The sequence below is a fragment of the Lutra lutra genome, chromosome 8, assembly GCF_902655055.1.
Source record: "Lutra lutra chromosome 8, mLutLut1.2, whole genome shotgun sequence".
Classification (NCBI taxonomy): domain Eukaryota; kingdom Metazoa; phylum Chordata; class Mammalia; order Carnivora; family Mustelidae; genus Lutra; species Lutra lutra.
Genome location: NC_062285.1, coordinates 143,069,873 through 143,083,939, shown reverse-complemented (window position 1 = coordinate 143,083,939; position 14,067 = coordinate 143,069,873). Strand labels below are relative to the sequence as shown.

The window sequence follows — 14,067 nt, the reverse complement described above, 5'->3', positions numbered from 1 at the left end:
AAAAAAAACTCTCCGACTATATTTCTTGGGCAAATTCTCACGAACTGACAGGAGCTACTGGACAGGGAAGACGCGAGAGGCAGCCGGGCTTTAATCTCAGGATACGGAGGATGGTGTCACCCCCCGCTCCGGAAGTGGAGGGCTTCCTGCTGGGGGACTGCACCTGAAGCCCCCGTCCTTCGCTCGGAGACGGGCAACCCTTCCTTGAGAGGCCACCTGGGGCAACCGTGTGTCGGTCTCTGGGGAAGCAGTGGGGGGTGGGCAACCACAGAGGTGTGGTCCTGCCTGCACAGGAGAGACCCAGGCCGCGGCCAGGTGACGCTGAGGTTGACAACACGGACTCCATCCTCGGGCAACCCAGTGTTCCGATGCCCCGAGCAATCCTACTCACAGAGATCTCATTCGCTGTGGGGCCCACGAGATGTTGAAAGAGCCGTCCTCTGTCTGTCCATCCGTCCCTCCACCATTCCTCCATCCACCCACAAATGCAATCACCCAGTCAGCCATCATCCTTCCATCCACCCAACTACCCGTCATCCATCGATCTCACCTGTGTATCCATCCATCAAATATACAACTACCCATCTGTCCATCCGTCTACCACCTGTCCATCTACACACTCATCCATCCATCCGCCCACAAATCCAACCATCCCTCTATCCATCCATCCACCACCCACCCTTCTATCTGATCATCACCCATCGATCCGTCTGTCTGGCCATCTGTCCACCCAAACCTTTGGTGTGCTAAGCACCAGGAATCCCTGCACTTGCTCTCCTTCCCCCAACCGAGAGAAGGTCAGAGGAGTGTGGTAGCCTTAGACACGGTCATGGCAGCTGCTAACGGCCGATGAACGCACCCCTCAGGGATGCGTCCTCTCCTCCTGTCCTCTGGAGAAGATTCGGAAGGGAAAAACAAGGAGGCTGACGTCCCTACCAGGGTCTCTGTCTGACACCGTGGCACGTGCGGCCTATGTGCTGTCAAGACCAGGATTCTTACTCCCAGGCCCTCCCTTCCTCTGAGCTTATCATGCGGTCCCCACACAAGGTCGGAGGGCGGTGATGGAGGGAGTGGGGACAGCCCGTGGGCTCTACAGCTTCTGCCTGAGGCTCCTTCTGCCTGGCTGTGAGCGGGGCTGTGAGGAAGCGTCGTGTGAGCGCCTGTGACAGAGCAGCTGTGGGGCGGCCGTGGGGCTGACGTGTGGTGTAGGGATGCGGGGTCTGTACTCTAATGGGGGGACCACCGAGTGTCCGTGGAGCCAGAGGCCCCGGGCAGCTCCTGCAACATCTCCAGGCCCAGCCCCTCCATCTTCCGACAGCCCCGTCCTCCCGGGCCTGAGGTGGACCTGTGACCGAGGGGCCTGACTGCCTGGGAGACCCTCACCTGCCCCCACAGCAAGGGCACCCGGGGGACCTCTCAGGCTGACCGGTTCGGGGATGCTCCAGAGACATGGCTGGTTTCCGTGCAGGCACAGGGGTGACCTTGCTTCCCCTGGGGAGTCCTTGGTGCCCAGAGGTCTGAGCAGGAAACGGTGTTGCATTTCCGGACCTTCCTTAAGTCACACCCTGAGACAAGGAGCCTGTTCATACCGAACAGATACCAGAAAGTTCCCAGGAGCCCACCCTGCGCCCCCTTTCCCAGGAAGGCAGGGAACTGAGGGTTTTCCTGGTGGACACCCCCGTTTCTAGGTTCAATGCTGCCTGTTTCCGTGTCCCTCCGAGCCCAGCTGCCCGGCCTCAGGAAGCCCCGTGGCTCGCTGGCCTCAGGCACTCCCCCACCCCTGCACAGAGGCTGAGCAAGGGGCCACGTCCTGGTCCCCCTCTTGGGAAAATGTCGCTTTGACTTCAGTTAAGGATCTGCTCCAGGGTCAGGAGAATCATAGTGCCTGGAAAAACGACAGAACTGAAGGAGTCTGTACCTTGGAGTTATTTCAAATGCACCCCGCGATCCGGAGCTCACACGCAGCAGTTTGGCCGGGCCTGGGGAGCGGGGCTGGGGGAGGGATGCCGCAGTCCTGGCTGCAGGCACGGGTCGGGGCGCCGGCCGGACCAGAGCCCAGGCCAGCTCTGCAAACAGAGCCTCGTGGCCTCGCCTGGAAGGGGACCAGTGGCTCCTACAATCGGCAGCTGTGGCCTCGGGGTGGGGCAGACGGAAGGGGCCTCTGCAGCCAAGCCCCGGCCCCGGGAGGCACGGGGCCCTGGTACCCGGTCCACTGCACGGCCAGCCACCCCGCCGTGAGATAATCCACCCCCGCCACGAAGCAGCACTCTAGCTGGTGTCTGTGAGGAGCGGGCTAACCGAGGTCACTGGCACACCGGGAGGGTCAGTCCCGGATTTCGCTGGTGACAGCCGGGGTCTCTATGGTGTAACTTCATTAAAGTTACCTAAGTCGGAGACCCGAAGGAAAGGAAGCCAGCTGTCACTCCCCTAAACCACCAGCCACCTTTGACAGGAAGATCTGGTAACGGCGAATCCCTAAGAAACCTGCTGTGGGCTCAGGCATGCACGAGGCCACCGTGAGCGGCCGGGCGCCGCACCGTCCCTCCCTGACACCGGCACGAGTCGCTGAGGCTGTGAGTCTGGCCCCGACACAGAGGACAGAGCTGCGGTGGGAGCACCGACACACAGACCGCACCCAAAGCCAAGCGCCCCCAACGCGTCCCCATGCAGGACCTTCACGCGGAGCCTTTGTGGTGGTTTTCCTGACCCCTGGCCAGGTTGTCACAGGCCACAGGTGGCCTAGACAGAGTGCACAGGCTTCGGGGGTCATGGAACACACACCAACGAAGGTGTGGCCCCGGGCGGGTCTTGCTGCGGACCTGCAGCGGGTCCCAAGGTCACCGGCCCTGCCAGCCAGCACCCCGTCTGCCTGCAACCTCGGGGTCCAGCCCTTCTCCTGAGCTGGTCATCACAGCTCCACGAGGTGTGTGTCGCAACAGATGCCTCAGAGGTGAGGCCACTGGCTTCAGAGGTCACATCTGTCACCCTGAGGCCAGACCGTGGCAGGACTGGGGGTCCTGCAGGCCGTGGTCTTGGGAACCCAGGCTGTTGGACACGACAGGAGGACAGCCCTGGGCAGGTGACATCTATTGTCCCCAGGGACTGGGACCAAGCGGAAACTGAGGGCTGCTCTGGGAGCCACATCCATGTCCTAGAAGGTCCGAGGGCTGCTACTTCCATCCCTCTGTGTGGGGTGGGGTGGGGGGCCGCGGCCTGGCGCTGAGCCTCCTCCCGAGTCTAGACACAGAGCACAGCTGGGAGGGGGGGCGAGAAGGAGACACACGGGCAGAGGGAACCATTTCCAGTTCCCCGAGGAATGGGGCCGCACAGTGACCTCAGGTGAGCGGTCGTCCTGACCACCAGCAAGAGGGGAGCGAGGGCCCTGGAGATCGGACAGGTGCTCCCGTCAGCGGCTCCTGTGGACCTTGAGACCGTCTATTCATGGGTCCGAGCCTGTGTGGAGGCGCTGGGCAGGACGCTGCGCGGGCCTGGCAGCCTGACCCCTGCCCGCACTCGGACCTCAGAGGAGGGCCGGCACAGCTCCGAGTGCCCCTGACGTCCCGCGGCTTGTGCCACTGCTGGGCGCAGTGTGAAGAGCCTGGGCTACCCAACTCCTCCCCAGCTGGTCTGTGGCCCCTGCGAGGTGAGGGGCCACACCGGCTGGGCCAGAGCCCCAGGGGACCTTGGTGTGCACAGCCAGAGAACGCCAGCCCCGGGTGGCTGCCGTGCCAGGGCCCGGCCACGGCGGGGCCTTCCCTCAGGGTGGTGTCTGTCTCACGTGGCCTGCGCTCCCTGCTCAGGGGGGCTGTTTCCTTACCGGCAGTGGCGGCCCTGCCCCACCTCCGCCCGGGTCCCTCACCCTCCCTGCCCACCTCTGGCCACCCGGGGCTGAATGGGAACCCAGAGCACCAGGACGTAGGCAGGCAGGGGAGGCGGAAGCTGAGCCCTTTCTGTGTGTCCTTCCCTCGCTCGGCTCGGAGAATCAGCCACGGCCGGCAGCCACCGGGGCCTCAGGGCTGACGGCTCCCCTACCCGGTATGCACAGAGCCACGAACCCAGAGGCACTCACAGCACAGCCGGCAGGGGCCCGGGCTGCGGCGACACCGGCGAATCGGCTGCAGGCGTGGTGAAGCCTGAGCCTCGTGCACACAACGACACGGCTCGTTCTCAGGACAGTGGCCAGCGGCCTCCAGCGGCTTCCGGGACTCCAGGACAACAATGTCCTCCAGGTCTACAAGGGGAAACTGAGAGCTGGCGGTCAGCTCAAGGCCATCTGTGAGAAAGAGGGAGAGCAGGGGCATGCCCCACATGCAGGGTCCACTCTGGGGGACAGGTGGGGGCAGACTGCACTCTGGGACAGTTCATTTTCTTAACAAGCCTTTATTTTCTCAGCACTGTTCCTGCAAACGGAGACAAGAGGCCTCCCCGTGACGCCACAGCGCAGAGACAACCTTCGGACACCGGAACGGGGCTCCCGGGCTCCTCCTCAGCTTGTGCTGCATGTCGTCGGGACATGCGCGCCAACCGGCCAATGCTTACCGTTCTGTTTCCTTCCCCAAAAGTCCAAGCCTGTGTGTGTTTCCCACATCACAGCTCTAAAAGTTCCACACATTACAAGGGAGGAGGGTGCGTGGGGCGCGGGCGTCCCCGGTGCTGGGAGCATCATGGGGAGCTCCCGTGCGTGGTGTCCCCTCCCGTGAATTCCAGCCCCAGGAAGACTGTCCAAGAGCAGCTCCCCATCTCTTCTACGAGCTGTTCCAAGTCTCAAGCTCCAAGTTCCCGGCCCCAGAAGCTCTGCCCACACCACAGGGAGGCCCGTTCCCTGGGCAGCGCTGCGGGGAGGCGGGGGGGTTTGGTCTCTGTCCCGTGTGCCCCGGGGAGCATGCGGCCATCGCGGAGGTCACAGCTCTCCCGCTCTCTGCAACATGGCTATCAAGTTTGTGATTTAGGAAGTGTGTCCGAATGGCGTGTGCCATCCTCCCAGGCTGGCTGTCCTGAACCAAAAGAGCCTCCAGCATTTCCTAGTAAACACCTGGGCTGATGCCTCCCTCTGTCCTCCTACTTTACGGGTAATGAGCAATGACAGTTTGACTTAACGAGGTTTAGGATTTTGATTCAAACAGATAAGATAGGAGCCACTGTCCCGGCCTTCGGAAACGGCGCTCCTCTGCTGTATTTATGACCCGGGATGGAGTCACCACGGGCCCGTAAACCCGCCTGGGAGACGCGGCTGTTAATCCCGGTCCCCACCACGTAGAATGCGGAGCTCGGACTTCTGCCCCGTGCCACCGGGAGCGTTGACCTTGGGCTGCACTCCGCCGGGCCAGCCTGCCCCGAGCTTCATGCAGAGTCCGGCCGGGGCGCGCCCTTGGGGTCCACAGCTGGAAGCCTGGCCAGAGTGACCGCGGCCTCCAACACCTTTGGTGGCCCATCCTCCCAGCGACCCTTGACCGTTGGGCAAGGCCCTTCATTGCAAAGTGCGTCCCAGCCCCTGCCCTCACAGGAGATCGTGGCGACTCTCCCGAGAAGTAACGGCCTGGAAACAGCAGTTGACACAAACGCGGCCTTTATTTACCGTAAACAGCATGATAAAGGGCGGCCATCCCAGCACGTGCCCAGGCCACTAGCAGCCAGTTACGGGACTATGGGCAGTGGACACCTGCCCCTTGAGCACCCCGGGTCGCAGAGCAGTCAGGAGGGGATGCCCGCATTTCCCCGCCTGGAGGACGGCAGTGTGCAGCCTGAGGTCAGAGCCCGCACACCCCGCTCTTGGCCATCTCCCTGCTTCTGTGACTCGTATGGGTGTGGACAGTGGGTGGGACATGGTGCCAGGTCTGAACACACAGGGGACGGGTCAGAGGTTGCATCTTTCCATGCACGACTAACTGAATGGAGGGGCAGGAGGCAGCTGGGCCCTGGGGTCTGCGCTGTCTGCGTGCAAGGCCCGAGCTCTGTGTCTCCTGGGACAGATGCTGCCCGGACGCTTTCCCAGGGGTTCCTCCACAGGGAACCCTCCCCATGTAGCCTTGGGAATCTGGCCGCACTGGCGGGTTGGTGCAGATTCCCTCCTCCAGGCGGCCTGAGGCTGTAGGGAGCTGGTGACACCCAGGGCAGTGGACGGTGGGCCCCTTCCCCGACGACGATGCACGTGGCAGGACGGCCTGTGGCCTTTCCGGAAATGACTGCTCGCTGGCCACACGGGCACATCTGATCAGGCTCAAAGTGGGGACCGGGGTACCTACGGCCTGAGTGGGTCTTGGGTTTGGGTCAGACAAGGCCAGGGATGCTGAAGCGCAGGTCCCCTTCTTCCTAGGGACTCCAGAGACGGGTCAAGTCCTGCTCTGAGCACCTGGTCTGTCCTTTGAGAAGGCTGACGGCCCGGCCACCCACCTGCAGCCTCGCCAGGCCGGGCCGGTGCGAGTCAGGGCAGCCAGTCCGTGCTGGGGCCGCGACACAAAGGCCGGGCAGCCCACTGCCTCACCGCGCCGGGCTCCCGCCAGGAACTCCGTGGCCCTGGCGGCCGCCGGCCGATGCTTTCGTCGGCCCTCGGAATGCAAGAGAAACTGAATTAACGCGCGGCAAATCACAACGCGGCCTGGGCGTTCAGAGGCGCGTCTGTGCCAGCGAAGCCCTCGAGACACAAACATCCGCGGGGAACGCGGCTCGGAGGCTGGACGCGGTATCAGCGTCGAGGACACTTTCCTAACGTGCGACGCCCACGTCTGGCCCGATGAGGCCCCAGGAACGTCAAGATCCCGTCGGCTGGTCAGGAAACGGGTGTTATCACAGTGTTCCGGTCCTTTCCTGAGTCCGGCCCCTGACTCGGAGCCGCTGTCCTCCTTCCTGCAACACGTGCCCCCTTGTCGCGCACCAGAGACAAAGGCATCACGGCGCCCTCGGGCAGCGGCCGCCCGCCTTCCCACACACAGGCAGGCCCTCTCGGAACCCCCCCAAGCGCAGGACGCTGGAGGGGGCGGCAGACCCCGGCTCCCTCCTGGCCCAGGACCCTCCACCAAACTCCTCACACAGGGGCTGCTTCCTGGTCCCCAGGCGGAGACGCCCCAGCTGACCGTGGGCAGGAAGCAGGGGTCCTGCCCTGCCTGCCCTCTGCACCTCCCGTTCTCCGGGGTTCACATTTGGGCTCCCCATCAGGACAGCCCTGAGCATGGAGGGTCGGGAGACTCAGTTACCCAAGACTTCTGTGCAGCAGGTGCGGACGGCTCTGGGGGATGTGGGGCAAGCGGCCCAGGTCCTGTCTTCAGGGCTCGACCTCAGCCCTTGGGCAGCTGGCGGCCCCTCTATAGGGCCCCTGGATGCACTGGGCCACCTTGTCCTTGGGCGTCCGGCACCAGCTCTGGCCTGGCCATGGCCCCCCCGAGAGCCCCCGCTGAGGCCGCCCGGAATCCGCAGCTCCCACGACACTAGGTCCTGCACAGGGGACGGGACACGGGGAGGGTGGCCTGACCTCAGGGTGCACGCTCAGGCCGGCTCCTCACCTCCCGCCTTCCCGGGAGTAGAGGCAAGAGGTAGACCCTGTGCAGCCTCCCCAGAGACCCGAGGGGAAGGTGCTGGCCGCAGGCACGGAGCCAGGTGCCCGTGGGACCACGCGGGGGTAGACCTGCTCTTGGACCCCAGCGCCCACCCCTCTGTCACAGGGACCCTCCCCGGCCCTGGGGAACGGTCTGCGCTCAGACCGTGGGTCTTAGAGCAACTGTCGCATGAGTTAGTGACATGCTGGGTCGGTGACGTGGTGTGTGTGGCAAAACCCAGCCCGGACGACCCGGAGACTGACCCTGACGTCACCTGTGGGATCCGGTTAACGGTGGTGCGTCCACGTCGGGCCCTCGAGTGGGGCACGTGCAAGGTGCCAGGAGCCAGGGGCACTGAATGGGGACAAGGATGTGAACCCGCTCTCCTCCCTGCTGTTTTCCTGTAAACCTAATACTTCTCCAAAAATAAAGCAAATCAATTAAAAACAAACAAAAGCTACCTGCCCCAGCCAGACCTTGGGAACCAAGGGGCGGGCCCATTTCTCGGCAAGGACACGAGGAGAGTGTGTACCCTCCGTGCAGAGCTGGGCCCTGGGCTTCCTTGCCCGGCTGCCCGACCACACTGGGCAGAGGACCCCCCCCCAGTGTCTGCGGGGTCCAGCGTGGCTTCTGTGAGTGGGCTGACAGCCCCAGATGGGGGAGCCCGCCACACGTCTCTTTTGCCCATCTGCCCAGCCCTCATGGCGGGAGTCCAGCTAGGAAGACCACCCCTCCAGGCGACCAGTACCCCACCCTGTGGCCGGGCCTGAAGGCCGGGGCTGGGCTGGAGACAGCACTGGGGCGTGGGGGGACGTGGGGAGCACCCGGTATGTCCCTGCCGCACGCTCCCCACCGAGGGTTCATGAAGGCAGAGGACGGACAGGGAGGCAGACCTTCTGTGAGATCAGAATCAGCAGGGAGGGGGGTGAGAACGGACAGTACCCCGTCGCCGCCATGCTGTGGAGATGGTCAGGGACGATTAGCTAATTAGCTCTAATGTAATCACAGACGAGACTCATCCCTTCCATTCTGTCTCAAAAATGTCTCTTAGGCTTTACATAAAGCCATTATGAGTAAAGGGCAGACCTTTTCAGTAAATGATGCTCGGCCCGTCCGGCATCCACGTGCGGAGAATGAGACAGAATCGGAAACCGACCTCAGGCCACAGGAAACATTCATCCACGGTGGGTCACAGGCCTCCACGTGCATACTCGCCAGAGCAGGAGAGAACACCCCGTGACCTTGGGGGATGTCCTTCCCTAACGCGACACAGGCCGCGCGACGGAGGAGGGAAGAGCGCTAAGTCAGGCCGCTTACAACCGTGCATCTCTGCTGGCCCCGCTCCCGGCCGGCCGAGGGAAAGCCCCGCCACAGAGTGAGGGAGAGAGGAACCGCACCGCCAGCCCGGGACGGGGGCGCGGAATGCAGAGACTGTGCGGCCAAGTCACTGGATAAAGACGCAGCCCGAGGAAAGTGGGGGGAGACGCGGGCAGACATTCACCGAAGATGCACCCTGGTGGCTGCCCGAGCCAGTGACACCCTGCCTGGCGTTGTGGCTCAACAGGCATGTCAGCTCCGCCAGGAAACACTGCCACGTGCCCAGCAGGACGGCTAACGGGGAAACCCTAGCAGCAGCAGTGTTGGCACGCACGCAGAGCACACGGGACCGCGCATGGCTGGGGCAGGTGCAGCGGGACAGCCGTGTGCAGGGAGGCCTGGAGGCGCCTGCCGCATCCGCCGCGTCGTGTGTCTGCCCTTCCCGGGGACATGCCCGGGAGAAACGAGTGCATGTGTCTCCCAGAAGACGGCTCGCTCCAGTTCTCAGCGGCCGCATCCACTGTAGCCAAGCATCCAGGTCCTAAACATTGTCGTCTGTAGAACAGTCCGGCACCGCCCTCCGGGGAGGTCCCAGAGCGCAGGGAAGTTAGCAAAGTCGCGCTCCCCACATGGACGATCCCGCAGACACAAGGGGAGAAGACACACACTGCCCGATTCCACGTGTGTGACTCCCCGAGGCCGTCACAGACCCCGGGGTGCCGGGTACCCGACGGGATGGTGCCGCGGGCTCGGCGGGTGGGCACCTCTCACGGAGCCTTTAAAAGGAACACGCACCTGCCCACGGTTCCTACCCCGTGGGGTCCCGCGCCCTTCTGTGCGTGTCCACATGGGCCTGGCTGTGAGGGTGTGAGGCCGTGCCGGCGTAGACGCACGGGGTCGCTGCGGCACCGGGGCTGGGCACACCCCGTTTCGCGAGCCGCGGCTCTGTGAGCGGCCGAGGTGTGGGGGCGTTTCCTGGACGAGCTCAGCTCTCAGGCGCCGGCCCAAGGGCAGATGCGTTTGTAAGAAAACACGCCGGCGGCTGGGGTTCACCGTGGCGCCTCGCAGCTCACCCGCCGTGGCCTCGGATCGTGCACACGGCCCCCTTCCCAGTTACAAATACGACCTGTGTTCAACCCACCGGCTCGACGATGTGCCCAGGACACTTAGAACGACCGAAGTAAGAGCCCAAGCAGCCAAGCCCAGGCCGGGGCCGCCCCGTCCAGCGGGTCTTGAGAGCCCCTCGTCCTGCTGCCCTGGATCCCGGGAGACCGTGCACCCGCCCTCGGCTCGTCAGGCTCTGGCTGCGAGCTCGGCCGGGCCCTTCTCCCCATCGCTCAGCTGTCACTCCAGCATGAGCCACGGCTGCCTGACCCTGCCAGACGGCCTGAATAATTAAAGGAACACTCTGTTCCCCTGGCTCCTTCCTCCCACCACGCACAGCCCCCAAGGACAAGGTCGGGAGGCATTGACGTCTGAGACCCCCCTCGGGCCCCTGACACGTAGCCCTGTCCTGTGTCCTGAGCGGCCTTCTCGCCCCTCCCTGCTGACTGGCTCACCCTCACACCCACCCAGGTAGGTGACCCACCCACTTGCCCCTGGGCACCCACATACAGAGCCACGGGGCCCTCGCACCTGCCACCATGAGGCTGAGCGCTCTGGGTACCTGTCAACCCCCTGAGGGGCCTCCAGCCCTGGGTCGGGCCTTCCCCTGCCCCCACAGCGAGTGCCATACCCCGGCCATTCCCATCACTACCGTCGCCAGGCTGGTCTCTGCCCACGTGCAGTCCTGCTGCCCCAGATTTACTGTCTGGGGGCAGGGACAGGTTCTTCTAGGGCAGGCATCAGACAGCATCCCGGCTCTCAGCCCGCAGGACTCAGTCCCAGCCCTGCAGGCCTACGGAACCCGATCCGGGACGCCTGTCCCTCCTCCCTCCACCGGCCCAGCCTCCCTGGAAGCCGGGGCCCTGCCTGAGGAGCACGGGGATAGGGAGCTGTGTCCAGAGGGCCCCAGAGTGAGCAGGGCTGCCCCTCCATCCACGCACCGGGCCCAGAACTGGCAGACCATGATCACCCCCATATCCCATGATCAAAGCCTCTCCCAACATCAAAATAAAATTGTTTCATCTAGAATCTCCCTGGCTTGGATTATTTTTCATATCACCCAATTTAATTGAGGTCAGACTCTCCCATAACATCAAAGAGAGAGGGAGGGCTCCGTGTTCATCAAAGGAGGGCCCACCCCGGGAGGCGCAGACACGGCGGGTGGTCGCGGCAGCACCCGCCCTCGGCAGAGCACCAGCACCTGTGGCCTCACGCAGCACCGACACAGGTCGCAGGGAGGGAAGGAGGGCGGGGCAGGGGACGCCTTTGCCCCACCCTGCTCGGGGCATCCTCCTACGGGGCCCCTGGCACACACACCCTCCGTCCAGGCCCTACATGTGACTAAGGCAGGGACAGCGACTTGACCGTCTGGCCAGCTTCCCCGTGCCCTCCTCCCTTGACTCAGCCTGGAAGTAGCCAGTAGGGCTGCATCAGGTTTCTCCCTCCATGGGGTCCCCGTGCTGCGCCAGGGCGGGGCGGACCACAGCGGCCAGGGTGTGCGTCTCTGCTGGCCCGCAGCCCAGACGGATATCGAGGCCACGATGCTGAGCACCGGTGTGCACCTCTGCTGGGCATCCGTGTGCGCACATGGGAGGCAGGGGCTGCAGCCTGCGTCCCTCCTCTGCGGGTGCTGCACCCAGGAACCCTGGCGGAGCCCCGGCACGGCTCTCAGACTTGCTAACAACTGCACCCGCCGGCCACAAGTTCCCTGCACGAGCTGCCTCGTGATGCCCACCTGCTCCTGACAATCATGACCCATCATGGCTGCAGGCATCACCTCCTCCAGGAAGCCCTCCCTGGATGCCCCAGCCTAACTCGGCACTTGTGTTCCTGTGTCCTCCACCCCCATGCAGATGAGCTCCAGACCAGGGCACCGTCATGCCCTCCTTCCCGGAGGCGACAGAGCAGTGAGACACCTTGGAAGGGGGCCTGCCTCCGTTAGAGGGAGAGCCCTGTGTGACAGGATCTCACAGCCCTTCAAGGAGGAGCATCTGTGATGTCCCTGAGCCAAGACAGCGGCCCAGGGGGGAGGTGGCCCGTGGCTCTGTGTGGGGATCCGTGCGGACCCCCCGCCCCCTTCCCCAATTAATGCCACGCGTGTCCCTGGTAATAGTCCCAATCAGAGCTCGCGGTTCCCACCACATGCTGGGGCCCATCAGCTCCCGGTTTCCTGGAGAGAATTTCCTCAAAGATGCTTCTTCTCACACATGCTGATTATTCCCAAATGCTGATTAAAATGTGCAGGAGGAGGGAGGTGACATTATCAGCACATCCCGGCTTACAACTCTGGGCGCGCGAGTCTGGCACTCGTTCCGTCTGTGTTGGACTCTTCCGGGTTTCTTGGAAGTAACTGGGATTGTTTCCTTAGGATCGTTTTCAGACGGCTCACCACCTCCGCACAGAAATCCGATCTCTGTATGTTGATCTTGTATCCGCAACCTGCCGAGACCTTTCCTGGCTCCAAGCGTGTGCGTGGATTCCCGACGATTTCATCAGGAAAGACGGCTTTGCCCGGGAACGGACGGCTTTCTCTCTTCCCGGCTGACCTGCCTCTCCCTCGTGCCTCTCGCGCAGCTGCCCGGGGACAGCCACCAGGACGATGCCGAATGGAAGGGACGAGCACGCGGCGTGTTCCTGAAATTGGGGCAAAAGCATCCGGTCTCCCTCCGCTGGGAACGGCGTCACGGGTGGGTATCTCCTGTGTTCTCAGTTATGATGGGAAACTCCCTTCCTTCCCTAGTCTGAGTGTCGTCCCCACGATGCGCCGTCGGACTCCTTCAACGCTCTTCCTGCGGCGACTGACACGAACGCAGGGTTTTGTTCCGGACTCGGTGAGTGTGGTATCTGTATGGGTTTCCAGAAGCGGAACCGACCTCACACCCCGAGGCGAGTCCCAGGTGCCGCGACGTGCGGCCCTCCCAGGGCGCCCCTGGCCTCCGCTGGTAGGACCCGCGTGACACCCAGAGGGCCCGGAGTCCCCCCAGATTCTCTGCCTGATGCTTACGGTGTGAGGGGGGCGCTCGCCTCCCACAGCGGGTCAGAAGGGCCTCCTCTTGCTGCGTGTGTTTGGAAGAGGTTGAGAAGTCTTGGCGTTAATTCCTTACGCGTCTTCCCGAGTCCGTGTGCGTGTTTCTGGGACGTGCCCGCTCCGTCTAGGCTGCGTGGCGTGTGCACGCTCCGCAGTGCACGGCGTCTCCGGGAAGCGGGCGGGTGGTCCTCTCCTGTACTGCTGAGCCTGGGAGCTCAGCCCCCCGGCCCCCCTGCAGTTTGCTGACCGAGCTTATCTTGAGGTAAGATTCTGGTTCTCGTTTCTTCTATTCCGGTTCCCGGATTTCCCTTCCGGGTCTGACCACGGTCTGTCTTCTCCTGCGTTTGAGTTGAGCTCATTCTTTTTTTACCGTCCCCAAAATGGACATGTTTGTTTTGTTTATTTTTTCTGAAAGGGTTTTTTTGCGGGAAATGGGGGAACAAAGGGAGAGGGAGAATCTCAAGCAGACCCCCCCGCTGATTGAGGAGCTGATGGGGACTGGATCCCATGACCCTGAGATCATGACCTGAGCCGAAACCAAGAGTCAGACGCTCCCCTGACTGCACCCCCCAGGGGCCCCTGGATATCTTTGCTTTGAACAGACTTTACTCAGGTAAATTTATGCAACGTAATTTTTAATTCTGGCCGTATGTAGCAGTCAGCTCACGAGACCCCCAGACACTGAACACACGCTCCCCGGTCACCACTAGCTCCAGCACCCCACGGGGGCGGTTCTGGTGGCCCCAGAACGCCGGCAAGGCCAGGTGAGGGAGGACGTCCTCACGCCGGGAGGGAGGCCTGGCAGGGCCACGCCTCTGCTCACACCGTCCACAGCCGCTCTGCCCACAGCTGCTGGAGCCTCAGGGACCCGCCAGAGGCCCCATGACTGCCAGCTGCACGTGCATGTGCGTACACACGCACACACATGCACACGCACACACAGATACACACGTGCGTGCACATGCACACACATATGCACACACGTGCACGCTCACACATGCATGCACACGTGCAACACATGCACACGCACGCACATATACATGAACACACACGAACACACGTGCACAGACACACACGTGCACGCACATG

General features: G+C 63.2%; 1 protein-coding gene across 3 annotated transcripts in view; it reads right to left on the bottom strand.

Moving 5' to 3' along the window:
* The window catches only part of TAFA5 (TAFA chemokine like family member 5), a 185,990-nt gene that overhangs the window by 43,369 nt on the left and 128,554 nt on the right, over nt 1–14,067 (bottom strand). Inside the window, exons 3-4 of one of the 3 annotated variants that reach the window (XM_047743439.1) lie at nt 7,793–7,944; nt 5,632–7,428 (exon numbers count right to left, since the gene is read on the bottom strand). The exons of the other annotated variants lie outside the window; for them this stretch is intronic. Of the exons in view, the coding sequence (XP_047599395.1) occupies nt 7,817–7,944 (128 nt within the window). The 3' untranslated portion in view covers nt 5,632–7,428; nt 7,793–7,816. Of the gene's footprint in view, nt 1–5,631; nt 7,429–7,792; nt 7,945–14,067 lie in introns of those variants that run through there. 3 annotated transcript variants of the gene reach the window in all.